The sequence below is a fragment of the Ursus maritimus genome, unplaced genomic scaffold (assembly GCF_017311325.1).
Source record: "Ursus maritimus isolate PB19 unplaced genomic scaffold, ASM1731132v1 scaffold_14, whole genome shotgun sequence".
Classification (NCBI taxonomy): Eukaryota; Metazoa; Chordata; class Mammalia; order Carnivora; family Ursidae; genus Ursus; species Ursus maritimus.
The window spans coordinates 40,203,340-40,226,742 of NW_024423786.1; the positions used below are offsets into that span (position 1 = coordinate 40,203,340).

The 23,403-nt window shown below is 59.5% G+C and overlaps 3 protein-coding genes across 11 annotated transcripts in view; all 3 read left to right on the plus strand.

Annotated features, from left to right (window-relative positions):
• Window positions 1-9,898, plus strand: part of COL7A1 (collagen type VII alpha 1 chain) — a 30,562-nt gene extending 20,664 nt beyond the window's left edge. The window contains exons 80-118 of the mRNA XM_040628859.1: window positions 198-233; window positions 367-402; window positions 544-588; window positions 772-804; window positions 888-950; window positions 1,041-1,076; window positions 1,156-1,236; window positions 1,360-1,428; window positions 1,549-1,584; window positions 1,663-1,704; window positions 1,865-1,909; window positions 2,000-2,044; window positions 2,724-2,763; window positions 2,825-2,871; window positions 3,019-3,126; window positions 3,314-3,385; window positions 3,528-3,563; window positions 3,747-3,806; window positions 3,904-3,948; window positions 4,175-4,210; window positions 4,323-4,358; window positions 4,438-4,494; window positions 4,644-4,715; window positions 5,196-5,267; window positions 5,471-5,506; window positions 5,820-5,900; window positions 6,132-6,185; window positions 6,260-6,313; window positions 6,386-6,448; window positions 6,902-6,964; window positions 7,069-7,185; window positions 7,369-7,446; window positions 7,544-7,597; window positions 7,770-7,818; window positions 8,354-8,386; window positions 8,534-8,620; window positions 8,865-8,954; window positions 9,062-9,259; window positions 9,579-9,898. Of these exons, the coding sequence (XP_040484793.1) occupies window positions 198-233; window positions 367-402; window positions 544-588; window positions 772-804; window positions 888-950; window positions 1,041-1,076; window positions 1,156-1,236; window positions 1,360-1,428; window positions 1,549-1,584; window positions 1,663-1,704; window positions 1,865-1,909; window positions 2,000-2,044; window positions 2,724-2,763; window positions 2,825-2,871; window positions 3,019-3,126; window positions 3,314-3,385; window positions 3,528-3,563; window positions 3,747-3,806; window positions 3,904-3,948; window positions 4,175-4,210; window positions 4,323-4,358; window positions 4,438-4,494; window positions 4,644-4,715; window positions 5,196-5,267; window positions 5,471-5,506; window positions 5,820-5,900; window positions 6,132-6,185; window positions 6,260-6,313; window positions 6,386-6,448; window positions 6,902-6,964; window positions 7,069-7,185; window positions 7,369-7,446; window positions 7,544-7,597; window positions 7,770-7,818; window positions 8,354-8,386; window positions 8,534-8,620; window positions 8,865-8,954; window positions 9,062-9,259; window positions 9,579-9,595 (2,322 nt within the window). The 3' untranslated portion in view covers window positions 9,596-9,898. The remainder of the gene's footprint in view (window positions 1-197; window positions 234-366; window positions 403-543; window positions 589-771; window positions 805-887; window positions 951-1,040; window positions 1,077-1,155; window positions 1,237-1,359; window positions 1,429-1,548; window positions 1,585-1,662; window positions 1,705-1,864; window positions 1,910-1,999; window positions 2,045-2,723; window positions 2,764-2,824; window positions 2,872-3,018; window positions 3,127-3,313; window positions 3,386-3,527; window positions 3,564-3,746; window positions 3,807-3,903; window positions 3,949-4,174; window positions 4,211-4,322; window positions 4,359-4,437; window positions 4,495-4,643; window positions 4,716-5,195; window positions 5,268-5,470; window positions 5,507-5,819; window positions 5,901-6,131; window positions 6,186-6,259; window positions 6,314-6,385; window positions 6,449-6,901; window positions 6,965-7,068; window positions 7,186-7,368; window positions 7,447-7,543; window positions 7,598-7,769; window positions 7,819-8,353; window positions 8,387-8,533; window positions 8,621-8,864; window positions 8,955-9,061; window positions 9,260-9,578) is intronic.
• Window positions 9,899-10,852: 954 nt separating this feature from the next.
• On the plus strand, window positions 10,853-12,433 carry UCN2 (urocortin 2). The gene has a single exon (XM_008703816.2). It carries the CDS (start codon window positions 11,071-11,073, stop codon window positions 11,464-11,466), a length of 396 nt encoding a protein of 131 aa, XP_008702038.2. The 5' UTR covers window positions 10,853-11,070; the 3' UTR covers window positions 11,467-12,433.
• A 556-nt stretch (window positions 12,434-12,989) lies between these two features.
• The window catches only part of PFKFB4 (6-phosphofructo-2-kinase/fructose-2,6-biphosphatase 4), a 34,536-nt gene continuing 24,122 nt past the window's right edge, over window positions 12,990-23,403 (plus strand). For 4 of the 9 annotated variants that reach the window (XM_008703818.2, XM_008703819.2, XM_008703822.2 and 1 more), the window contains exons 1-3: window positions 16,608-16,772; window positions 21,691-21,807; window positions 21,953-22,049. In XM_008703818.2, the coding sequence (XP_008702040.1) occupies window positions 16,676-16,772; window positions 21,691-21,807; window positions 21,953-22,049 (311 nt within the window). In that variant the 5' untranslated portion in view covers window positions 16,608-16,675. Of the gene's footprint in view, window positions 13,071-15,216; window positions 15,700-16,607; window positions 16,783-21,690; window positions 21,808-21,952; window positions 22,050-23,403 lie in introns of those variants that run through there. The other 5 variants (XM_040628860.1, XM_008703821.2, XM_040628862.1 and 2 more) reach the window with 5 other exon arrangements.

Sequence of the window (23,403 nt, forward strand, 5' to 3'; positions counted from 1 at the left end):
GTGTGTGTGTGTGTGTGTGTGTGTGTAGGTCAGTATGTGTTATCCCTGAGGGGCAGTCCCTGGGTGAGGGGTGATCTATGCCTGGGTGTGGGGGGGGGTGGCCTGCAAATGAACTCCCTAGACAAAGGCCTCCAGAGGGTGGGGACAGGCCCAAGTGAGGCCCAGATTGAGGCTCAGCAGCCCCCTTCTCCATCCAGGGTTTGCAAGGTCCGAGGGGAACCCCTGGCCCAGTGGTGAGTATCCTAGACTCCTCCCCCCCCACTCCTGCCCCCATCCTATCCCATCCCACAGGGGGCAGTAGTGCCTTAGTTTCCCTGGTCGGGTGGGACTGGCTCCCCCTCATCAGACTCTTTCTCTCTCCATCAGGGTGGCCATGGAGACCCTGGGCCACCCGGTGCCCCGGTAAGTCACAGGAGACTACGGCCTGTTGGGGGTGGGCTGGGGATTGGTCCCCACTGATGAGCCAGGCCTTGTTTGTGTGAATCCCCGAGCCCGGGCAGATAACTCTGACCCCTGCCCCCTTCTCTTAATACTTTTTTCTAGGGTCTTGCTGGCCCCGCAGGACCCCAGGGTCCTTCTGGCCTGAAGGTGAGTGTGGGTGTGTGTGGGCCGTGTCCACACCAGGGTAACATCTGCCAGCGCCCTGGGATGTTGTCACCCTGCAGTGGGGCTGAGCACCACGGTGTTCCATCCATGGGGCTTTGCTTATGGACAGGGGCTGAGGAGCCTCTTGTCCTTCTGAGGGTGATGCAGTCTCTGGGTTTTTGGCAGGGGGAACCTGGAGAGACGGGACCACCGGGACGGGTGAGTGGCCCAACTCCTGGGTGAGAGCCACAGGGAGCCAGGTGGGGTTGGCTGGCCCTGCCCTGAACTCTTTCTTCTCCCAGGGTCTGCCTGGACCCACTGGAGCTGTGGGACTTCCTGGCCCTCCTGGCCCTTCAGGCTTGGTGGTGAGTGAGGATCCTGCAGGGACACCACGTCCTGCCCTCTGGGTCCCACGTTCTCCCATGTCCCCCTCACCTCTGACTTGTCTCCTTCAGGGTCCTCAGGGGGCGCCAGGTTTGCCTGGACAAGTGGTGAGTCCTGGGGGTCGAGGCCGTGCTCCAGGGGTCAGGAGTCCGTGGGCAGGCCCCTGACAGAGCTCCTCCCTCTCAGGGGGAGACGGGAAAGCCAGGAGCCCCAGGTCGTGATGGTGCCGGTGGAAAAGATGGAGACAGAGGAGCTCCTGGCGTGCCGGTGTGTGTTCTGGGGGAGCTTGCTTCAGGCCTGTGATGGGGCCCTGTCCTGCGCCCGGAGGGTGAGGACAGCAGGGCCAGGGCGGTGGGGAGGCCCTGAGTTCTTCACACTGCTCTGTCACAGGGGTCACCAGGTCTGCCCGGCCCTGTTGGACCTAAAGGAGAGCCTGGACCCATGGGGGCTCCTGGACAGGTGACCCTGCCCCTGCCCCTCTGTACCTCACCGTGTCTATGCCAGCCCCCCATCCAGGATGGCGGGGTGGGGCCGGGGAGAAGGCAGGAGGTGAGGTGACTCACTGGGCATTCCCCACAGGCTGTAGTCGGGCTCCCTGGAGCAAAGGGAGAGAAGGTGAGTGTGCAAGAGGTCTGGGAGGAGGGGCCAAGTGCTGGAGGCCAAGGCATCCCACTGACCCTTGTCCCACATCAGGGAGTGCCCGGAGGCCTCGCGGGAGACCTGGTGGGAGAGCCGGTGAGTGTGGAGCCCCCGACAGCACTGTTCACTCATCCTCGTGACCCTCGGCTTCCATAATACGTGTCACATTTGACCCCGGGCCTCATGCCTCCTTCCTTGAGTGTCATCTTTCTATGACCCTAATGCCCATGTTGCCGCCTGTCCCCTGTCTCTACAGGGGGCCAAAGGTGACCGAGGACTTCCAGGGCCTCGGGGTGAGAAGGTGAGGTGGGCCTGGCCCAAGGGCCAGAGGGCTGGGTCAAGGGGGGGCCAGGTTGGGTGACTAGACCCCCTTACCGCCCTTTCTGTGCAGGGTGAAGCTGGCCGTGCAGGGGAGCCTGGAGACCCTGGGGAAGATGTGAGTCTGGGGTCTGGGCAAGTCTGACCTTGGGAGGAGGAATGCAGCTGTGGACCAGAGGCACCATTCCCAGGACTGTGCCCCTTCCAGCATTCAAGCTCCTGCTCCTGGGAGCACACGGGGATTAAGCCTCTTGGCTTCCATGCTCCTGCGGGGAGTGGGGCACATCTTTGCTTTCTGGTGCCTCTTCCCCGTCTCCTGCTCCTCAGTGTGTCTGAGCACATGTGTGTGGTTGCCTGTCCATGGCCCCCAGTCTCAGGACACAGCACAGTTCCTGGGGGCTTCTCCTTGCTCACCTGCCATGCTTCCCCTGTCCCCCGTCCCTCCGAGTTCCAGGTCTCAGCTCCCGGGGCTGGGGTGGCTCTGAGTTCCTGCATTGGGGTGCTCCTGAGATCTCCCGTGAGTCTGTGCTCACATCCGAGGTCCCTAAGCCTGTGCTCCTGTGTGAGCCTACGTGTCTGTAGTCACGCCCGAACTCCCCTGTATCTGTGGTCACATCTGAGCTTCCCTCCGTCTGTGCCCTCACGAGTCTGTGGTCACCTCTGAGCTCCTAGGATTCAATCCTTCTGTACCTGTCTGAGTCCCACGTCGCCATGAGCACATCTGAGGGGCCATGGGCCACGTCTCAGCTCTGGGTTCGTGTTCCTCCCCTCAAGTACTGTTTACTTTGTTTTTATAGGGTCAAAAAGGGGCTGCAGGACTCAAGGGTAATAAGGTATGTATACCTAGGGTGTCCCTGCTGGAGGCCATGTTCCTGCGACTCCCTGGGACTCATCTGAGTTGGGGTCCAGGGCCCCCCTGGGCCAGCTGGTCCTCTAGGTCTGAAGGTAAGTCAATGCCCCATCACCGGTGGTGGGCTGTGGGCGGTGGGCAGGGAAGTCCCTGGAAGGGTGAAGAAGAGGGCATTCGGGGGCTAGTTCTGGGAAGGAGTCCCACTGGGACTATTCATACTCCCTTTGCTATCTCTGTTCCAGGGAGATGTGGGCCCCCCTGGCCCCCCCGGTGCTCCTGGTGTTGTCGGATTCCCTGGTCAGACAGGCCCTCGAGGAGAGATGGGTCAGCCAGGCCCCAGTGGAGAGCGGGTAAGCGTGCTGAAAGCAGCATGTGGGGACTTTGTGACTCAGGACCTCTGACTCTGGTAGTGGGCAAGTGGGTGAGGAGGAGAAGGGGGCCCAGGCCCTGCCTCGGGGGCTCCCAGTCTTGAAGGAGCCAAAGGGGAGGAAGGTCCCCAAGTCACCCTCTGCCTCTTTCGCTTCATTGTTCTGGTAGGGTCTGGCAGGTCTCCCAGGGAGAGAGGGAGCCCCAGGTCCCTCGGGGCCACCTGGACCACCAGGGTCAACGGTGAGTAGAAGTGCCCTAACATCCCGGGTGTCTGATTGCTGTGTGTTGGAGTCTGTCCATGTGGGGACTGGGACACACTGCGTGGCTGGTATGCGTGTGTGCCTTTGAGGGGCACAGGACCCTCACCTTACTCTGCCCACAGGGAGCACCTGGGGCCTCTGGACTCAAAGGAGACAAGGTAGATGGGACAAGGCTGCTGGCTCTCCTGTATCCGTCACTACGCCCCACCTCCACTGATCCCTGTCACCCCCTCCCGCCTCCGCTGACCCCCGTCACCCTGTCTGTCCCCCTCTGACCTTCCTTGACCCTCTGTCCCCCACTGATTCCTCTCGCATAACCCTGGTATCCTGTTGATCTCCAGGGAGACCCTGGAACAGGTCTGCCCGGGGCCCGCGGCGAGCGTGGGGAGCCAGGTGTCCGGGTATGTATGTCCTGCTCGGCAGCCGTGGCTCCCTTTATCACAGCTCTCACCTCTAATTTCCGACTTCTGAGTCAATGAACTTAATGTCACCATCCAGGGTGAAGATGGCCGTCCCGGCCAGGAGGGACCCCGAGGACTCACGGTGGGTTCCCTTGGGAAAAGCGCCAGTGGTGTGACATTGGTCCCTTGCCTGTGCCCTCTGTGCCCTTGGGACACTCTCTGTAGCCCTCTGGTTCTGCTTCTGTACTCTCTGGTCCTTCCTCTCTCCTATCCCCCTGGGGCTGCTTGGTTCTCCCCTGCCCCCTGAGCGGTCTCCTCACTAATGGCCCCAAATTCCCCTAGCTCACTATTGTCTTCTTCTCATACAGGGGCCCCCAGGCAGTCGGGGGGAGCGTGGGGAGAAGGTAAGAACATGGAGGAAAAGACCCCTGGGGTGAGTGGGGTGGGGCTAGATCTTATAATTCAGGACTTGGAACTCCTCTGGTTTGGAGAGATTCACACTCTTCCACCCCACAGGGTGACGCCGGAGCCTCAGGGCTAAAGGGTGACAAGGTGAGTGTGGGTACAGGGGAGGGCAGAGGCAGGGACTAAGGGTGCTCCTGACTCCTCTGACTGCCCCCTGTCCACTCAGGGTGATGCAGCCATAGCTGCGGGGCCTCCAGGGCCACGCGGTGCCAAGGGGGACATGGTGAGTAGGTCTGGCCCACATATACAGACCGGGTTTCTCTTGGTTGTGGGAGGGGCTCCTCTGGGGGCTGGGCCAGGCGATCTGAGAGCTCAAACTCAGATGGTGAAGGCCCTCCAGCCCCTGAGCCTGACTTCTGACCCTTGACCCAGGGCGAACGAGGGCCTCCAGGCATAGATGGTGACAAAGGACCTCGTGGAGAGAGTGGGAACCCTGGAGAGAAGGTACAGGGAAGAGGGTGGGGTGCTCTGTATGGGGTCAGGAGACGACTTCTGTGGGCTGTGGGGGCTCTATTGAGGGTCTGTGAGGATGGGGGGCTTTTGGGGGGGCCAGAGAGGAGGGGGTTCAGTAGGCTGTAGTGACTCTGTGGGATGGCTGAGAGGATGGGGGCTCTCCGGAGGGCTTGAGGACCTCCATGTGAGGTCACCAGGGAGCTCTGTGGAATGTAGCTCAAGGAGAGGGCCTCTGGGAACAACAGACAAGGGGCTTTTCAGGTGTCAGGGGTACTCCAAGTAGGTTTAGGGACCCTGGGGTAGGAGGGAGGGGCAGGGATCTGAGGGCCTGGGGTGAGAAATGAGCCACACTGGGAGCGGTGGGTGGGAGCCGCACTGGCTGGCTCTCCTCACCAGGCATGCTCCCGTCATACTCCAAGCCTCCAGCCCTGTCTGGTCCTGATTGTGTCCCTCTCCCGGTCACACCCACAGGGCCCCAAAGGAGAGCCTGGTGACAAGGGTTCAGCCGGGTTGCTGGGAGCTCGTGGACTCACGGGACCCAAGGTCAGCCCCACCCCAGGCACAGACCCAGAACCACCCATCACACATATCTGTCTTGTGGGTGTCCTCTGAACGTTGGAGGGTTTCCAGCCTCCCTCACTCTTGGCCACGTGTGTTCACATGGGATCTGTGTGCGGCCTGAGAGTCCCCGAGTGGCATGGGGGGACAGTCACATTGAGGGACTCCCCCATCTGTGCTTCCCACAGGGTGAGCCTGGTGCCGCAGGGATCCCAGGTGACCCGGTAAGATGCCCCTACTCCCACAGAGATGCCCTGTCCCATGGGGCCCCCGTCCTCATGTGGTGGCCTTTGACCTTATAGTGACTGGTGTTCTCGTGGTGTCCTCATGCTGCCCGGGGCCCCCACCTTCCCAGTAACTGTTGTGATGATCCCATCCCCATGGTGACCCCACCCCTGGAAAGCCCTGCCCTTCCGGTGGCTCTGGCCTCCAATAGTGACTCTCACCCCATGATGTTCCCTGTTCCTCTCATCCAGAGTGATTCCCCCTGGATCCCCCTGACCTCCTTGACTTCATATTGACCCCTCTCCCCACTAGGGATTCCCAGGAAAGGACGGAGCCCCTGGTGTCCGAGGAGACAAAGGAGATGTTGGCTTCATGGGTCCACGGGGCCTCAAGGTGGGAAGGGGCTGGGGGTTTTTCCTGGTTGGGGGGGCGGCTAATGTTGGAGGGCAAGGTATCTGGGGTCAGATGTTGAGGTATACGGGGTTGAATGTGGGGTGTTAGGTTAGGGGTTGGAAGGTCAGAGATTAGAGTGTTGGAGGGCGATTTGGAAAGTGGTTATCTGGTCAAGGGGTTATACGGTGAGGTATCTGGAAGTCACTTCCCACCTACTTTTTCCCCCTGCAGGGTGAGCGAGGGGTAAAGGGAGCCTGTGGCCTCGACGGAGAGAAGGGAGATAAGGTAAGGAGGCGGTGGGCATGTGGGCGGCTGTGGGGCCTGGGCCTACGTCTGACCCTTCCACCTGATGCCTGTAGGGAGAAACTGGTCCCCCGGGCCGCCCTGGGCTGGCAGGACGCAAGGGAGATACGGTGAGTGTGGGGTACCCGGGATGGGGAGAGGATAGGTGGCCCAGGGCCCAACTCATGTTTTCTCTTCTCTAGGGGGAGCCGGGGGTGCCGGGCCAGTCAGGGGCCCCCGGGAAGGAGGGCCTGATCGGTCCCAAGGTATGGGGTCTCTCAAAAGTGGACATAAGGGGTCAGAATGGGGTAGGGAAGATCACGGTAGGGTGATGGGGGTTTCATGTCAAAAGGGTTGTGGAAGGCTGGGACATTGGGGGGTACAGTGAGGTAGGTCTTGAGGTTTCAGGGTGGGTTGGGGTCACAGTGGGGATTTAGGATTAAGGAATGAGAGGTGGAGAAGTGGGGAGATGTGCATCAGGGCTAAGGGGTCAGTGAGGGAGGCTGGAGTGTCAGTATAAAAGAAATAGGTGGAATCGGGGCAAGGGGTATGACAGTAAGGTCGGGGTCATGGGGAGCACGGCAGAGGGAGGGTCCTGGTATGGTAGGGTCATAGGTGCTTGGGTCATAGAAGATTGTGGCCATTGGGCCAAGGGGCTCGTGGCCGTTGAGCTGAGGAGTTCAAGGCAGACAGTCTCTCATGCTCTCTTCCATTCTCAGGGTGATCGAGGCTTTGATGGGCAGCCAGGATCCAAGGGTGACCAGGGCGAGAAAGGGGAGCGGGTAAGTTGAGACCAAGGTCATGGCAAGCTAAGGAGATTGTACTTTCTGGAAGTGTGTCCACCTTTGGGGGCTTTGATCACTGATCCTGACCTGTGTCTCCACAGGGGCCCCCAGGAACGGGGGGCTTCCCAGGTCCTAAGGGCAGTGATGGTGCTAGTGGTCCCCCTGGGCCACCTGGCAGTGTTGGTCCCAAAGGCCCTGAAGGACTTCAGGGGCAGAAGGTAAGAACTCTGACTCTAACTCCTGACCCCTGAACCTCCCTGAACCTTCCAACCTCACTGACCTCTGACCCTGCAACCTATCCCCAGTACCCCTGCCCCAGTCTCTGAACCTATGATCTCCAACTTTCCCGACTTCTGACCTCCACTGCCTCTGACTGCTCACTCCGTCCTTGCGTCTTTTAGGGTGAGCGAGGCCCCCCCGGAGAGAGAGTGGTGGGTGCCCCTGGAGCCCCTGGGACCCCTGGAGAGAGAGGAGAGCAGGTGAGTGGGGATTCCTGGGCTTAGGGTTGGAGACTGGGGTGACCTCTGGCGTCCCTAAGATCAGAGGTCACAGTCCGGTCCCATCCACTGTGTGTAGGGGCGGCCAGGGCCTGCCGGCCCCCGTGGGGAGAAGGGAGAAGCTGCACTGACAGTAAGTGTGGGCCTGGGTGGGCTGGGCCCCACCTCCCGCCCCCAGGACCCTGACCCCCTGGGCCTGGGCCCCTGACTCAGTGCTGTCCCTCCACGATCCCTGCATCATACGCCTTTTGTTTCTCCCGTGATCCATGGGTGCTTCGTGACCCTTTGCGGTCTTGTGCCCCCAGGAGGATGACATTCGAGGCTTTGTGCGTCAGGAGATGAGTCAGCATTGCGGTGAGTGTGGCCCAGCCCAGAGCCTCTTGGGTCCCATTCCCACTCCACCCCAGCTCCCTAGACAGGGGCAGGCAGAGTCCCCAGAACTTACGGGGATCAAGCAGTCAAGGAGATGGGCGGACATGGATAGATACGCAGAAGGACGCGTGTGCTTCAGGACAGACATGCCGACGGGACTTTCCCGTAGTGTTCCTAGCAGCCCAGTGTGGCCGTGTGTGGAGGGGTGGAAGTGGGAACAGCCCGGTGGGTATCAGAGAATGAAGCTCTGTCTCCTCCTTCCTCTCTGTCTGACCGCTTCCACACCTTCTCCACGCCCGCCTGTTTCTGACCCTCTCTCTCTCCCTTCCTCTCTCTCTGCTGCCCACCCATTCTTTCTCTCCTTCCGTCGGTCTCTCTGTCTGTCTCTCCTGCGGTCCTTCTCTCTCCATCTCTGCCCCCCTGTGTGTGTCCCTCTGTCTCTCCCCCTGCCGCTTTCCATCTTTGTCTCTTGCTCTCCGTCCTTGTCTCTCTCCCTGCCCTTCTCTGCCCTCTCCAGCCTGCCAGGGTCAGTTCATCGCATCTGGATCACGTGAGTAGTTTTCTGGTATTTTCTGCTCCCGGAACTTTCCTCATCCCAGGCCCTACTGTGACCATCCCCTGGGTCCACTCAGCAGGGGCCTGGCTGAGTGGCCACCATTATGACCCCAAGGCCCTGTGCCCCTGCCCTTTGCTCCAGGACCCCTCCCTAGTTATGCTGCAGACACTGCCAGCCCCCAGCTCCGCCCTGTGCCTGTGCTCCGGGTTTCTCACGCAGAGGAGGAAGGTGAGGCTAGCTAGACTTGTGGGGGCAGGGGGAGCAGTGGCTGCGGTGGGGTGCAGACCCATGTGACGTTGCTCCTGAGTGCAGGGCAATGCCACATGTGTAGGGGCAGCACGGAGGGCACAGCTGGAACACTGTGCACACGTGGGAGATAGTGCTGCCCGCCCCGCCCCCAGGGCCAGGGCTGGGCAGCAGGAACGTAGCCCCGTGGCGGCCTCGCTCACAGTACACCCCACCCTGTGTGCAGGCCGGGTGCCCCCTGAGGACGACGAGTACGAATACTCTGAGTACTCCGTGGAGGAATACCAGGACCCCGAAGCTCCTCGGGACGGCGATGGTGAGAGTGGGGGCTGGCCTAGAAGGGCTCGAGGAGGGGCGGCAGACCTCTAGTCCCTCTGTGATGGCCACCGCCCCTGCTGACCTCCTGACCCCCACTGGCCCTAGACCCCTGCTTGCTTCCGCTGGACGAGGGCTCCTGTACCGCCTACACCCTGCGCTGGTACCATCGGGCTGCGGCAGGTGGCACAGAGGCCTGTCACCCCTTTGTCTATGGCGGCTGTGGAGGGAATGCCAACCGTTTTGGGACCCGTGAGGCCTGTGAGCGCCGCTGCCTGCCCGGCGTGGTCCAGAACCAGGGAACAGGTATGGGCCTACCCCTCTACCCCAACAGGAGCCTGGATGCTGAGCCTACCCAGATCAGGTCCTGGTCGGGGTCCCAGGTCAGGAGCCCCCTCAGACTGGGGGCCTGGGACAGACCCCTGGACCAAGGAGCTGAACAGAGAATCCTAGCTGTGGAGTCCCCTCGGTGCTCCCTCCTCCAAGGACCTGAGTGAAGATCCCCTCTCTGAGGGCGGAGCCCCACTCCTGTTGTGCCCCCAGCTGCCCCAGTGCTCCTCTGGGGCCTACATGCTGGGTAAGGCCAGATGGCTGAAGACAGCTCCCCACTTGCTACCCGCCCCAGGTGCTGCCCGGAGCTGAGGTCCAGATGACCAGCTGAAGTTCAGCATCCCCTGGAGGAGTCCTGCTGTCCCTCCCCTTGGTGCTAGAGGCCTGTGTGCACGTGAGCGTGCATGAGCGTGTCCGTTATTTCAGTGACTTGGTCCCATGGGTCTAGCCTTCCCCCTGTGGACAAACCCCCATTGTGGCTCCTGCCTCCCCAGCAGATGACTCAGTGTGGGGGTGGCTGTGGGCAGTGAGCGGATGTGACTGCATCTGACCCACCCCTTGACCCAAGCCTGTGATGACATGGTGCTGATTCTGGGGGGCATTAAAGCTGCTGTCTTAAAAGGCCCCTGTTGTGACTGTTTGGGGAGATGGGGCTGGCAGGGGGCCAGGTTTTCCCTGGGAGGTCAGTACTATCCTGCATGGGTGGGGAGTCCCTCTGTCCAGCCCTGGTCACTGTCCTGTGACCCTCAGTCCTCAACTTGCCCCCCAAAAGGAGTAGACTGAGTGGGGGCTGAGGACATGTGTTCACTGCCCCCCAGGAGGGGATGAGTCAGAGGTGGGGTGCTGCTTCATGCCAGGAGCCATGCCCCAGCTCCTACCTCAAGGGGCTGAGAGAGATAAAGGGGCCGTGAAGGGGGCAGAGGGCCGGAGCACAGCAGCACACTGCCTGGCCCCAGCCACGGGCAGCCCCGGCAGCCCCACCGTGCCCCAGAGGAGGCTGCTGCTGGTAGGACTGGGGTGGCTCTGGGTGGGACGGGCAGGGCCTTGAGGGCTGAGTGGATCTGGGATTTGGGTTGGTGGAGGTCTCTGGACCTGAGGGGGCCTTGGAGTCTCTGGCTGCTTCTCCACGTTGAGGACCCTATTCCCTCTCTTGCTTGTCCTCGATCTGTTGCAAGCTCCCTCAGAACTCAGGCTCCCCTTTTGTCCCTCCACGTTCTCTCTGTGTCTTTGCATCCCTATTTTTTAAAAAAGATTTTATTTATTTATTTGAAGAGAGAGAGAGGGAGAGAAAGCATGAGCAGGGGGAGGGCAAAGGGAGAGGGAAAAGCAGGCTTCCCGCTGAGCTGGGAGCCTGATGTGGGACTTGATCCCAGGAGCCTGGGATCATGACCTGGGCTGAAGGCAGACGCTTCACTGACTGAGCCACCCAGGCGCCCCTTTGCGTCCCTATTTTTATCATGCTGTCTGTGTCTAGGTTCCAGCCTTTTTCTTCCAGTCTCCCTATATTTTGGTTTGCCTCCTCCCTCTCCTCCTTCTCTCTCTTCTCCTTCCCCTCCCCAAGTGTATCTCTCTCTGTATCTAGATCTGGCTGTGCTCTCTTTATCTCCCTGGCCCCTGCTCTGGCTAGCTCTGTCTTGATTTTTCTCAGTCTCACTCTGGCTGTCTTGTCCTTTCATCTCTGTCTCTTCTATCTCTCTGCGTCCCTTGCCTGGCCTCTCTAATCTCTCTGTCTCTTTCCCTTAGTCTCCCTGTCTGTCTGCTTCCCCATCTGTCTCTGTCCATGCACCATGGCTGCCCAGACTCCCTACCCTGAGCCTCTTTTCTCCTCGCAGCCTGACCACGCGATGACCAGGTGGGCTCTGCTGGTGCTGATGGTCCTGACGTCACGCAGGGCCCTGCTTGTCCCTGCGACCCCTATCCCAGCCTTCCAGCTCCTCCCTCAGAGCCCTTCTCAGGCCACTCCCCGCCCTGTGGCCTTGGAGAGCACTTCAGCCAGCACCACAGGCCCTTCCACTGCTTGGGGCCACCCGAGCCCCGGCCCCCGCCCGGGCCCCCGCATCACCCTGTCTCTGGATGTCCCCATTGGCCTCCTGCAGATCTTACTGGAGCAGGCCCGCGCCAGAGCTGTGAGGGAGCAGGCTGCCACCAATGCTCGCATCCTGGCCCACGTTGGCCGCCGCTGAGCCACAGAGCGGGAGTCACAATGATGGGGCCACCCCGCGTCAGGAGACCTGGAAGGCGGTGGCAGAGCAGGACGGCACTACACCTGGGCATGGTGCGCCTGGCCATCGCCCTGTGGGGTCCCTGCCAGGTGGTGTCCTGTCACAGCTGAGTGCCTCTCAGAGCCACGGTGCGTCTGGACAGCCTGGACGTTGCCAGGCTGGGGGGCTGCCAAATGGAGTCGTGCCATGCCTGGAGCCCTGCAGACTTCCAATATGTCTGGACAGCGTGGACACTACCATGGAATGTCACTACTGTGTGAAGTCTCGCCATGTCTGGGTGCCCCACAGTCAAACAGCATCCGGACAGTCAATGTGGTTACTCTTGGGCCACTTTCAGAAACCTCAACGCAGGAGCCCCATATGTTATCTGAGACCAGTCTGCCTAAGACCGGACCTCAGGTCTGCCCTGCCTTCCACGGTCACCACACAGGGACGTGCAGGCTGAGGGTCACACGCATGTTTTGTGCTCCCTGAGGCAGCAACCCCCTCAGATGAGGGGGCCATCGGGGGCATTTCCAGGCATGGGTGGCTGGATGTGGGAAGTCTGTGGCTGTGGCAGCCTGGGCTTGTGGCAGGCGTACGCATGCCTGGGTGGCTGCGTCTCAGTGTATCTGATAGCTGTGAGTGTGTGTGGGCAAGGTGAGGGCATGTGAGGGGGCTGCGAGGAACAGGGGCTTGTCCCCCAAACCAGCATGAAGCACACTCAACGCACAGCCAGGCACTGTCCTACCCACACGCCTGCACACCCAGCCGTGGCCCTCGGACACACGTGGCTCGGGCCGCTGAGGCTCCAGCCCAGCGCTGCATCTCCTTCATCGAACTGTCCAGAGCAAACGTGCTCATCTTTCCAAGCCTCAGCTTCCTCCTCTGTAGAGCAGAGCAATGCCACCAGGTTTCTTGTGAGCACTGAGCGACAGTGTACATGAGAGTTCTGGCATGCAGGAAAGAGCTCAATAAACGTAGCGCCTGGAGAATGGGATGAACGAGAATCACTGTCATGTGCACCCAGGCAGTGACAGTCGAGGGCTGAGTCATAGCTGGCTACGGTGCCCCTCTGCCCACTCCCCCTACCCCTGCCCCATTTCACCGACCTGCTCCCTTTGGTGTGGAAGGAATAGGTTTTCCCTAATCTCACAGCCCCAGCCCCTTTGCTGGGCTGGAGGTGGGACAGACCCTTCCGAACAGTGTGGACAGGCTTGCCTGCCCAGGGGGCAGAAACTCTAGGTAGTGTAGACAGCTCTGGCTGGAGACAAGGGCAGACCCTGGGCAGTATGGACTGCTCTGGCTGTAGAGGGAGGCCACACGGGCGGGAGTATGACTGCCTGGGGTGCGGGCACTGTTGATCTCTCAAGTTGTGAGCGGCCCTGGGGGGCGGGCCCAGGGCGGGGCTGGGAAGGCGGGGCCACACGGGGCACACCGCAGCTCCGTCCCGCGCCCGGAGGGCGGGGCTGCCCGGCTCCAGGCTGCAGGGGGCGGTGGCCCAGGCCAGTTCGCTTGCAGGATGGACAGAAGCAAGGAGGGAGGCAGCGCCCTGACGGACCCCGGGTCAGGGAGCAGCAGGCGGGGTAGGCACGGGCGGCGGGGAGAGGGTGGGAGGGGGATTGGGGAAAGACCAGCGCGCAGTGGAGGTGGTGCTGGAAAAGGTGCGAGAGTGTTGGTCTCTCTAGTGTAGGGGTACTCTGAGGGGGCATCAGCCTGTCAGTGGCAAGGAGGAGGGGGAACACTGTCGCCTTGCAGGGGAGTGGGGGGGCTGGGCCAAGGGGGAACTATAAATAGCTTCTTCCTCCAGCCCAGGGAGAGGGACAGCCAGCTGGAGCTGCCTGAGGCCCTCCTGCTCTGCCCTTTGCTGGCCTCCAACGAGGTCATGTTTGTCCAGGTCCCCCCTCAGGGGTCACACATCATTTTGGGAAGGCCCAGAGGCTCATTTGGGAAATTTTTCATATGAAGTGGCTTTAGCCCTTAAACCAGCATTTCTAGGGCACCTACTGTGTGCCTTGTGCAGGTCCTGAGCTGCTCTGAGCACCTACTGTGTGCTCTGTCCTGGTCATGAACCTTTCTGAGCCCTTACTGTGTGCCTTGGCCAGCCCTGAGTCACTTTGAGCACCTACCGTGTGCCCTGTGCCAAGCCGAAATCAGCAAGTGCAGACCACAGTTCACAGCCTGCTCAGTCACACGGCTCTGTACCCCCCAGTTGGAACCCCACACCCTCTGTGAGCTCTGGGCCCACGGAGATACCGGGGTTGATCCTTGGCTTGAAGTGGCCAGAGAAAGCTGGAACTCCTGGGAACTCCCTGAACCTCCCAGTGGCAGTGGAGGGGAGAGGAGGAGGGAAATAAAGGGGCAGGGAGGCAGTAGAGAGCAGCAGGCCGCTGCAGCCTCCCCGTCTCTGTGCAGGCCTGGGTTGCTAGTGTGCGTGCACGTGTGGCTCTGTGTGCACGCTTCCAAGCATGGGCATGTGGGCATGTGGGTCTGTGTAGCATCCGCTGAGGTCCCTGGGCCTTTATGCTGCGAAGTCTGGCCAGGACTGACCAGCAGATACAGGGATGGGGAAGAGTTTGAGCAGTGAGAACTGAGGATCTAGGACTTCAGCCACCCTATAGCTTGTAGCCAGGGACACTGGAGAGAGGTCCAGTGGTCAGCGCAGAGGGCACTCCTGGAGCCGACCTGGGCCACGCCAGGCAGGTTCATAGAGGCGTGGGGAGGCTGAGCAGGACATATTCACCCACCAGTGCATGCTGACCTCCCAGGACACTTTCCACCCCATTACTTTGGGATGGCCCCAAGGAGGGAAAAGCCATGAAGGCTGACTGTTCTCTTGGGCATCTGCTGATGCTGGGGGAGCAGAAAGCCAAGAGAGCATTGGAGGGAACAAAGCAGAGCCCAGCTGTAGGGGGAGAAATGTGGTGACATGGAAGATGGGGGAGGTGAGGTTTTAAAGGGTGGGAGTTGGTCTGAGTCTGTCCTGCACTGTGGGCTGACTCTGTGACCCTGGGCCCTGCGGCCCTCCCTCAGTTTCCTACTCAAGAAATGGGCAGGGAGATGAAGAATATTCTTAGAGCAGAAGTAGACTCTGGCCTTGGGGAGGAGCCCCAGGCTCCTCCTGCTGGTAACCTGTGGCCTCCCACTGGATATGGGGACTTGGGAAGGTGTGTCTGGGTCAGCCCAGGGTCAGACTGGGGAAGAGTGGGAGGTAGAGCCACAGCTCTTCCTGGGAGGCTAGGCTCAGACTGTCTGGGTGTGGGGACGGTTTCCTCGAAATGGCCCTGGCATCCTGCCCTGCTCTGGCTACCCCTACCCCCAGCCTTTGACTAACACCCCAGGAGGGCTGAGGAGGAGAACGGGCAGGTCAGAGGAAGTGCTGGGTGTCTGTGGATGCTAGAGCACGTAGCTTTTGCAATAAGTGCTGGGGGTTGGACAGGGTGTGGGCGGGTGGTGACAAGGTCTCTGAGGTCAAGGTGGCCCCAGGATGGCCTTGGCAATGGCTAGGAGACAGACAGGAAGGCTGGCTGCGTCAGAAACAGAATGCGTGGCTTTGGAGAAGTAGGAAAGCGGGCGGCTTGTCACAAGGGGCATCCCGCTCATCAGGAGCTGCCCACGGGTGTGCTCAGAGCGGCCTCTGTGTGAGGTGGAGGGAGGTGGGGGCGTGGACGCTGCAGAGGAAGAATGAAGGAGGAAGTGCTCAGCTCTGTCTGGGGCAGGGCATTCCTCCCAGGGCAGGCAGCTAGAGCTGGTTTCAGGGAGGATCTAGTGGGCTTCTGCCTCGCCAACCCTCATCTCCTGTGAACGGGACAAGACATCTGTATCAGAGTTATCTTAAGGGTCCTTGCCAGGCTCTGAAGTGCTGGGTGGAGACGGGTGTGTGGCAGGGAGGTCAGAGGGCGGGGGTGCTGCACCTGTGGGGCGCTGGGCGGAGCCTTGTTCTCCATAGCCCTAGCCCCGGCTCTGGGCTGGACACACTTTGAGCAGAGAGAACCTGAGGATGCCATGATCCTGTCTGGGGGTTTTGCGGAGGACATCGCTAGAGGGCAGTGTGACCCAGGTTTGGGCAGTGTCAGTGGGGGCCCCAGGACAGAAAGTGTACAGAACTTGGAGAAGCTGGGCTGAGGAGACAAAGGAGAATGACCCAGGGTTCCTGGACTTCTGGATTTCTCCCCTGCCCTTTGCTTCCACTGCATTCTTAAAGACAAGAGGGAGGTAAGTAATTTAATGGTATCACTAATGTGCTTTAGAATGGATTTCTCAGACACTGACACATTTAATCTATACCAGAATCCCGTAAGGTTGATGATGCCCGCATTCTGAGACAGAGGGTCATTTTAAAAATATGCAAATTTACAAATTACAATTTAATTGGTAAAAGTGAAATCCTGGAAGAAGAAAGATACTGCCAGGGCTCAGTGAGTCTCCAGGGAGCTTGGTTTAAACGTTCTGCTCACGTGCTCCGGGGGGGCTGGAGTTTAGCCTGAGTTCCCCAGGGGCCAAGGTAAAGAGAGGAAACAATTTTGAGACGTCCCTGTCCATGAGGTAAAAGATTTTCCAGTGTGGTTGAGCCGGTCGCTCCGGTGGGCGAGGGAGAGTCCTGGGGCTCGAGGGAGGGTAGGGACGCACGGCTGGGGGGCGCAGCAGTTGACAACTGGCATAACGGAGGGGCCACCAGACAGGTCCTGACCAACTGAGATCTGCTCAAGCAGGTGCAGCCCCTTAGCACGCAGATCCCTCCCTCCTGGGGGCCCTGAGATCAACGGTAGCAGTGAGCGGAACCCGGGTGCCTTGGGGGCAAGGCTGTGCAAGGCGAGGCAGTAGATGCGGCCGAGGCAAGTCTGCGCGGTGCCGTTGGGCGGGCTGGGCTCGTGCATCCCCGGCAGGGTCGGCACTATCCGGGCCTTGAACCTGTGGGGAGTTGGACATGCGCGTCCTCGATCCCGGCGTGAAGGGCGGGCCTGCGGGGTCCAAACCCGGCTGGTAGGCGAGTTGGGCATGCGTGGTCGGAGGCCGGGCCCTCTTCAGTTGGGGTAGGGCCTACTCGTTCTGGGGCGGGGCCTGCGGGGAGTCGGACAAGCGTCTCTGCGGCTCGAGGAGGGGCGGGGCCGAGGGGCGGGGCCTCGAGTGGCCCGAGGTGGCCTGGCTGCTGGGTCGAAAGCCGCGCAGTCCGACTCAAGACGTCCCGGGTATGGCGTCCCCACGGGAATTGACCCAGAACCCCTTGAAGAAGATCTGGATGCCGTACAGCAATGGGCGGCCCGCTCTGCACGCTTGCCAGCGCGGTGGTGAGGCGGGGTCCGTGGAGAAGGGGAGGGCGGTGCACGGGGATGGGTGGATAGGGCGGCCTGCGCAGTGGTCTCGCACGGAAAGGGGGCCAGGAACAGGTGGGGAACCGGGGACAGGTGAGGCTGCAGTGACTGGTGGTAGGGGAGCAGGAACAGGTCGACGGCCGGGCACAGGTGTGGCCGAGCAGGGGGCGGAGACAGGTATGTGGCCCCGTCTCCCCCTCGCTAGGGAGGCTAGGTCCGGCTACCATCCCCTCCGGCAGGGCGCCGGCCCCTTCTCACCGGAGTCTGTACCCATCAGGTCAGGCCAGGGGAGGATTCGGAGCCTTCTCCTGCCATTCACTTCAGGCCGGAGAGCGTGGACCTGGTCTGAGCTGTGTTGGCCTTAGGGAAATCGCTTGACCTCTCTGAGCCCAGAACTTTCAGAGGCCCAAAGGTGGGCCAGTCCTCCAGTGGGAGGAAGGGCGCCCCTTGGCCTGAACTACCCACCTCTGGGCTAAAACCTGAGCTTTGGGAGGAATTTCAGGGAAGTGCAGGTGTGTTGGGAATGGAGAAGGTGAGAACACTGTTCCATATGGACCTGTCTTTGTGTCCATGGGGGTATATGTATCCAGGTGAGGTTGTGGGTGAATGGTAACGTTGGAGGGGGAAACACCTAGGAGACATGCTGAAATTCATGGAATTGTTAAGGAATTGTTGAGGGGCTTGCCTTTCCTGGGATCCCGATGTTTAATCCACTTTACTTGACTTTCTGCTTGTCCTTAAATGAGTCTGCAACCTCTTATTGCCAAGAAAAACAAAGGGTTTTGTTGTTGTTGTTGTTGTTTTAGTAGTAACCGAAACATCATAATGAATTTGCAAGTTGGCAAGGACCTCAGAGAACATCTAGTCCAACTTGTAATACAGATATAGAAATGGAGATCAGGAATTGTGTGACGTACTAAGGTCTCTCTGTACTCCTTGACGTCTGCTTGGCCATGATAAGGGAGGGGAGAGTGCTCTGTTCTTGTTTTGCTTTGAGGCCAGCCTGGGGGCCCTGGCTTTGACCAAGATGTAAGTCCTGTGGGTGGACTGTGTGTATCTCTTACCACACTGGGTCCTGGTAGGGGTGGCCATGGTTTTGACCGAGCATGCTAGTGGGTCATGGCTCTGACAGTGATGTAGGTCCTGGTAGGATGCTGAGGTGGTGACCAGGCTTTTAGCCCCAGGGCCATGGCTTTCCAGTCAATACTCAGTCTTGAGAGGCAATGGCAACCCCCTAGCCAGCCCTCCTTTAAGACTTTTCTGGAGGGACCAAGGCCAAGGCCTCTTGCTCTTGTGCTTACAAGGGGGTGGTTGCTGTTATTACATAAAGGGGGAGAAGTCAGAACCTGGGCTTTGAAGGCAGGAACACTCAAGGCGCATCGTGGCTCAGCTGTGTGACCTTGGGCAAGGAGCTGACCCTCTAAGCCCCAGGTTCCTCATCTGTGGGATGGAGACGGTCATCATCCCTGCTCCCAGGAGCCGCTGTGAGCCTCTTCGAGAGGGGATGCTTGATAAGTGGTGGCAGGTGGTGCTGTCGTTTCGTCATCACCCTTCTTTGCTTCTCAGTACCTCAGAGTCGGGAACTGAAGCATCAGCTTGGAGCCAACCCCCCATTCCAGATGGCAAAGATGCTGAGGCCCACTGGGGAGGGGCCTGTGTTTCTCCAAGCTCCAAGGATGCGGTGAAAATATGGCTCTGGCCTGAGCAGAAGGGCTTGTGGTGTGGCACTGTCTCAGCGTGTTGCAGTGGGTGAGACTCTGGACTGGCCCAGCACAGGAGGGCTTCCTGGAGGGGAAGGCACCCAAGAAGCCAAAGATGAGACCTGCAGATTGTATGGGGGTTTGGGCCCCAGGCGAGGGTCCCTGAGTTCATAGCAGGGAGTAAGCCAGGAGTGAACATGGAACCTGTCTGGGCAGCACCCGCAGTCCCCAGAGCCTGTGTTCATGCAGCGTTTTACCCCCTGCATGGTAGATTTATAACTCGGTGGAAGACCACAAGGACAGGTGAGGACCTGAGGGTGGGGGATGGGTGGAAGTTGACCTGATCACAGAGCTATATAGAGAAGAGGATATGGAGTCCATGGCTGGTGTGTGCTGTGTCGTGGGTTGTCTTTGGTGTCTATTCCCTGGCCCCTGAGGCCACCAGAGGCTGCTTGGCTGTGCCTCTCCCACCCCTATTCTCCATTAGCAATTCTTCTTCCTTTGGTGAAATTCAGAGCTACACATGAGGGCCCGGAAGCTGCTACCTCCTTCATCATTAACCCCTCAGCTCAGCCCTGGAGGAGCTCTGGGAGCAGGTGGGGCAGGGGATGAAGAAAGGACTCAGAGCATTCCAGAAAGGACAGTGCTTGTGATGGCTTTTATTGGCAAAAAGGTAGCAAGAACTTCTTGTCTAAGGACATGACTAGAATGTGCACAGGACAGTAGGAGAGATGCCTTTCTGTCCCCTCTGAACAGGACGGTGATGCCAGGTTGCTTTCTTTTAGAGAGTTCTCCCTTCCCCAGCCTGGCCCAAGGAAGTGGGGACAGGTGCAATTCAGGAACCAGTTCTGGAACCTTCTCCAGGACTTGTAGCTGCCTCTGAGGTGGCCCACCAGAAAGTCAGCACAGGGTAGCACCAGGCTTATCTCGGGCCTCTTGATTCCTTGGGTTCTTGTGGCCCTAAGCAAATATATAGGAAAAGGAACCAGTGAGGTAAGTTGAATGGACATGTCTGCAAATCTTCTGCACGTAAACCTCATGTTCTGCTATCTAATTACTCAGTGCCGAGGCTCTCGAGGGCCCAGAGCTACAGCTCCGGCTGCACCCCCAGGTTCCCTGGTGCATATGCTCTCCGTTCAGACCCCGTAGTGTGTTCCTTCTTGTGGGCCTCTGTTTGTAATTCCTCTTCTGCCAGCTTGCTTATGTTTTGCTGTTGTAAGCAGAGCTATTGCAAATACACTTGCACTTTGGGCTTTCTTTGGGTCATTTCCTTGGGAGCTTATCTTGAGGAACAGAGTTGATAGGTAATTTATTGCTCGCGTTTTGCACCCAGCCGTGGTTGACCACCCTGCCTGCCTACTGTGGCTGTGCTTGGGGCCAGGGAGGGGATCCTGTCCCCAAACACTGGGGGAGGAGGCCAGGGCTGTCTGGGGGAAGATAGGAAATGTGCAAAAGGGACGCAGAACCCCACTCCTGAGGTCATGGGAGAGCCCTTCAGGGAGCAGTGGGAAGGAGAGGAGCAGGCTGGGTGTGCAGGCTTCCCCCGTGCTTAGTAGCTGATTCACTGCCCTTTAGTTGCTTGAGAGCCTGGCCAGCAGTTGTGCAAACAGCCCAGGCCCCAGTGTCACTGGCCCTCAGGATGCAGGGCCTTGCTTAACTTGCTTTTCTCTCACCTTAGCCAATGCTGAGGTTTTTCTGCAAGTTCACTCTTGCTCACTGTCGGCCTGTGTTCCGTGGGATCCGCTGCTTCCCTCCCCTGAGGCTCACAGCTTGGGTCACATTTGCCCAAAGATCAGGTGCGGGAGCGATGGAGCCCCCACTGGCAGGCAGGGCCCTTTACTCCTCTGCGGGGCCTGCCTGGAGACAGACAGGTGCCTCTGCACCCCGAGTCCCGAGGGCAGTAGGTGCGCCTGCGTCTTCAGGGCTGGGCAGGTGGCACAGCTTCCCAGAGGTGCCCGGCTTTTCCATGGAGATAGTGCTAGGCCTCACTGAGCGATTGTCGGCCCATTTGACAGGTGAGGACACCAAGGCCCAGGGTTGCCAGTCATTGTCAGAGTCAACATAGGAACCCAGACCTGACTCCTGAGCCCCACATGGGGCTGCCCCTGGGGCCTCTGTGCTCCAGCTCCAGTGAGGGAGACAAGCTGAGGGGTAGGGCCCAGCAGTCTGTCCAAGCAGGGCTACCAGGAGAAGGCACTTGCAGAGCCCTGGGAGCAAAGGAGGGGCAATGACAGGTCCCCACATGGGCCACCTGTCTGTCTGCTGTGGTTTCACATAACCCAGGTGCTGGGGAACAACAAAAGGGAAGCTTCCTAAGGTTTCTGAGGTGAGGCCACACTGAAAGCTGAGCCGGATCACGTGAGGCTGGTAGTTCCGCTGTCTTGGTGTCTGTCCCAGTGGGCCGGGGTTTGGGGATGCTGTGTCCAGACCTGTCGCCGCCTCCGGCCTTGGCAACTTCTCTGGCTGGTGCACTTACCTGGCGGCACGTGGGATGGTGGCAGGTGGGCTGCCCGAGGGATAGTCCTTGCGGACATTGGTCTAGCTCTCTGGTCTCAGCCCCTTTTGGTGTTCACCCTATGGGATTTCGAGATGCCCCCTCCGCCCATGATTTTTGAGTACCAACTCTGTGCCAGACCGCATGATCCCGAACGGCTCGGACACTGCAGGGCTGCTCCCACTCCGAGCGATCAGGTGCAGGGGGCAGACTCACGGGTGAGGGGCCAGGATCGAAGGAGTGTGCCGGCGGAGCACAGGGTGGGTGGGAGGAAGGGCTCACTGAGGAAGCAGCTTTTGAGCTGGGCTTTGTACTGATGAGGCAAAATTCCCAGCAGGGAGGGTAAGCAGTGGAACTGTGCTAGCAGGAATGCTGCAAGGCTGTGTGGGCGGGGTGCGGATTCCCGGATGACAGTTGGGTGTTGACTCTCCCCTGGGCCTTGGCTCCGTCTGGCAGGTTCATTCAGGAGTGTGGCAGGCCCAGCTTTATATCCGCAGTGCCCATCAGGAGAAGGGGCTGATGAGATTCTGCCGCAGCTCCTGGAGCCCAGACAGGCCTGGGTTATGCCACTGGTGGCTTGAGACCAGGGCCTGAGGCCAGGAGGCTTGGAAGGCCCATCCGATGTCCTGTGCCGGGAGCAGAGGGAGTGGCACACTGGGGCATCCCAGCCCGCATCTGACGCCGGCTCCTTGCCTTTCAGTTTGCATGACCAACTGCCCGACGCTCATTGTCATGGTAGGCCTGCCTGCCAGGGGCAAGACCTACATCTCTAAGAAGCTGACTCGCTACCTGAACTGGATTGGCGTGCCCACTCGCGGTGAGACTTGGCCTCGACTTCCAAGGGGGCCTTGGGGCGTTGTGGGGGAGGGAAGGGGAAGACAGAAGGGTGGCCTGGGGTGGGTCAAGGTCAAGAACTGGGGAGGGCTGCTGCTGTGTGAAAGCTGAGCCTTTCTTTCCCCCAGAATTCAACGTTGGCCAGTATCGCCGAGACATGGTCAAGACCTACAAGTCTTTTGAGTTTTTCCTTCCAGATAATGAAGAGGGCCTGAAAATCAGGAAGTGAGTGTGTGTATGTGTGTGATTATGTGTGTTTACAGAGAAGGCCCTGGAGCCCAGATGCCCAGCTGCTCCTGAGCCCTGGCCTTGCTCTGCCGCATTGGGCTGTGACAGGGCTGGTCTCCTGACCTCTCAGGATATGGTGGGGTGGGGATGTATTAGACTTGGGGACAATGGGAGAGGGTGTAGGGCCTCTTTTTTTTTTTTTTTTTAAAGCTTTTATGTGTTTATTTGAGACAGAGAGAGAAAGAGAGCGAGCCTGAACGGTGGGGAGGGACAGAGGGAGAAGGAGAAGCAGGCTCTCTGCTGAGCAAGAAGCCTGATGTGGGGCTTGATCCCAGGACTCTGAGATCATGACCCAAGCCAAAGGCAGACACTTAACTGACTGTGCCACCTAGGCGCCCCAGGTGTATGCCCTCTTGGTGGCTGGCCCTGCCCTGGGGTTCATGAACCCTTAGTAGGGACATCCTATGGGAGGGGAAGATGGGGCTTCAGAGAGATGGAGGAGACACCCAGGGCAGGTCACGGCCGGCTGCAGAGACCTCTCACTTGTTTACCCCAGGCCCTCCATGGGCATGGCCTCTGGTAAGGCAGGGGGCTGAGTGGTTGCAGGAACACAGGCCTCTGGGATGGGGCAGGGTGGGAGAAGGACTACCTCCTGGCACCTTCTCACAAAGCTAGAAGGATTGGGCCCAGAACTGTGCCTTCCTTCCCTTGCCCTGGGATAAACTGTATATTTGAAAGATGTTTGGCATGTGCTTGGCATGTTCTTGGCATGGGTAGGACAGGCCTTGGCTTTGCTTTCATGTGGCTCAGACTTCACCCTCCTGTTCTCATTCATGAGATGGGAATTTACATACGATACCCTACCTCCTCCCCTCCCTGCCCCATTCAGACTTGAACCAAGAACACCAACTGGTGGTCTGAGGATCTGTGCTCTTTTTGGCAGCTGTCAGCTGAGGGATCAAGAAGCTTCCTTGCCCTTGCTCTGGGTCCAGCCATTGTGGTAGGGTATTTAGCAGAGGTTGGCCCAGCTGTAGTGACCTCCCCAAATCAAGTAGAGCTCCAGGCCAGAAGCTACTGGGTTGCTGCCCAGGCCTGGCTACTAGGCTGCGCCCTCCATCTGTGGCCACCAGGGGGCAAGAGCTCCCCACTGTGGGGCCGGGCCCTTCCCTAGTGTTTGCTCTTGGGTCAGTGAGGCCATGCCAGGCCGCTGTACCAAGAAAGGGAAGGGGAGTCTGACATTCAGGCCTGTGGCCAAATTGTGGGTAGAACTCTCTGGTGACTCAGACAAAGGGGAGAGGACTGATATTTGAACTGCTGTGTGTTGGGTGCCTGCTGCCCGTGGTCACTGCCC

Excerpts from the sequence above, each read along its gene's own strand:
- UCN2 (XM_008703816.2), top strand. The coding sequence starts at position 11,071 with ATGGCTGCCCAGACTCCCTACCCTGAGCCTCTTTTCTCCTCGCAGCCT.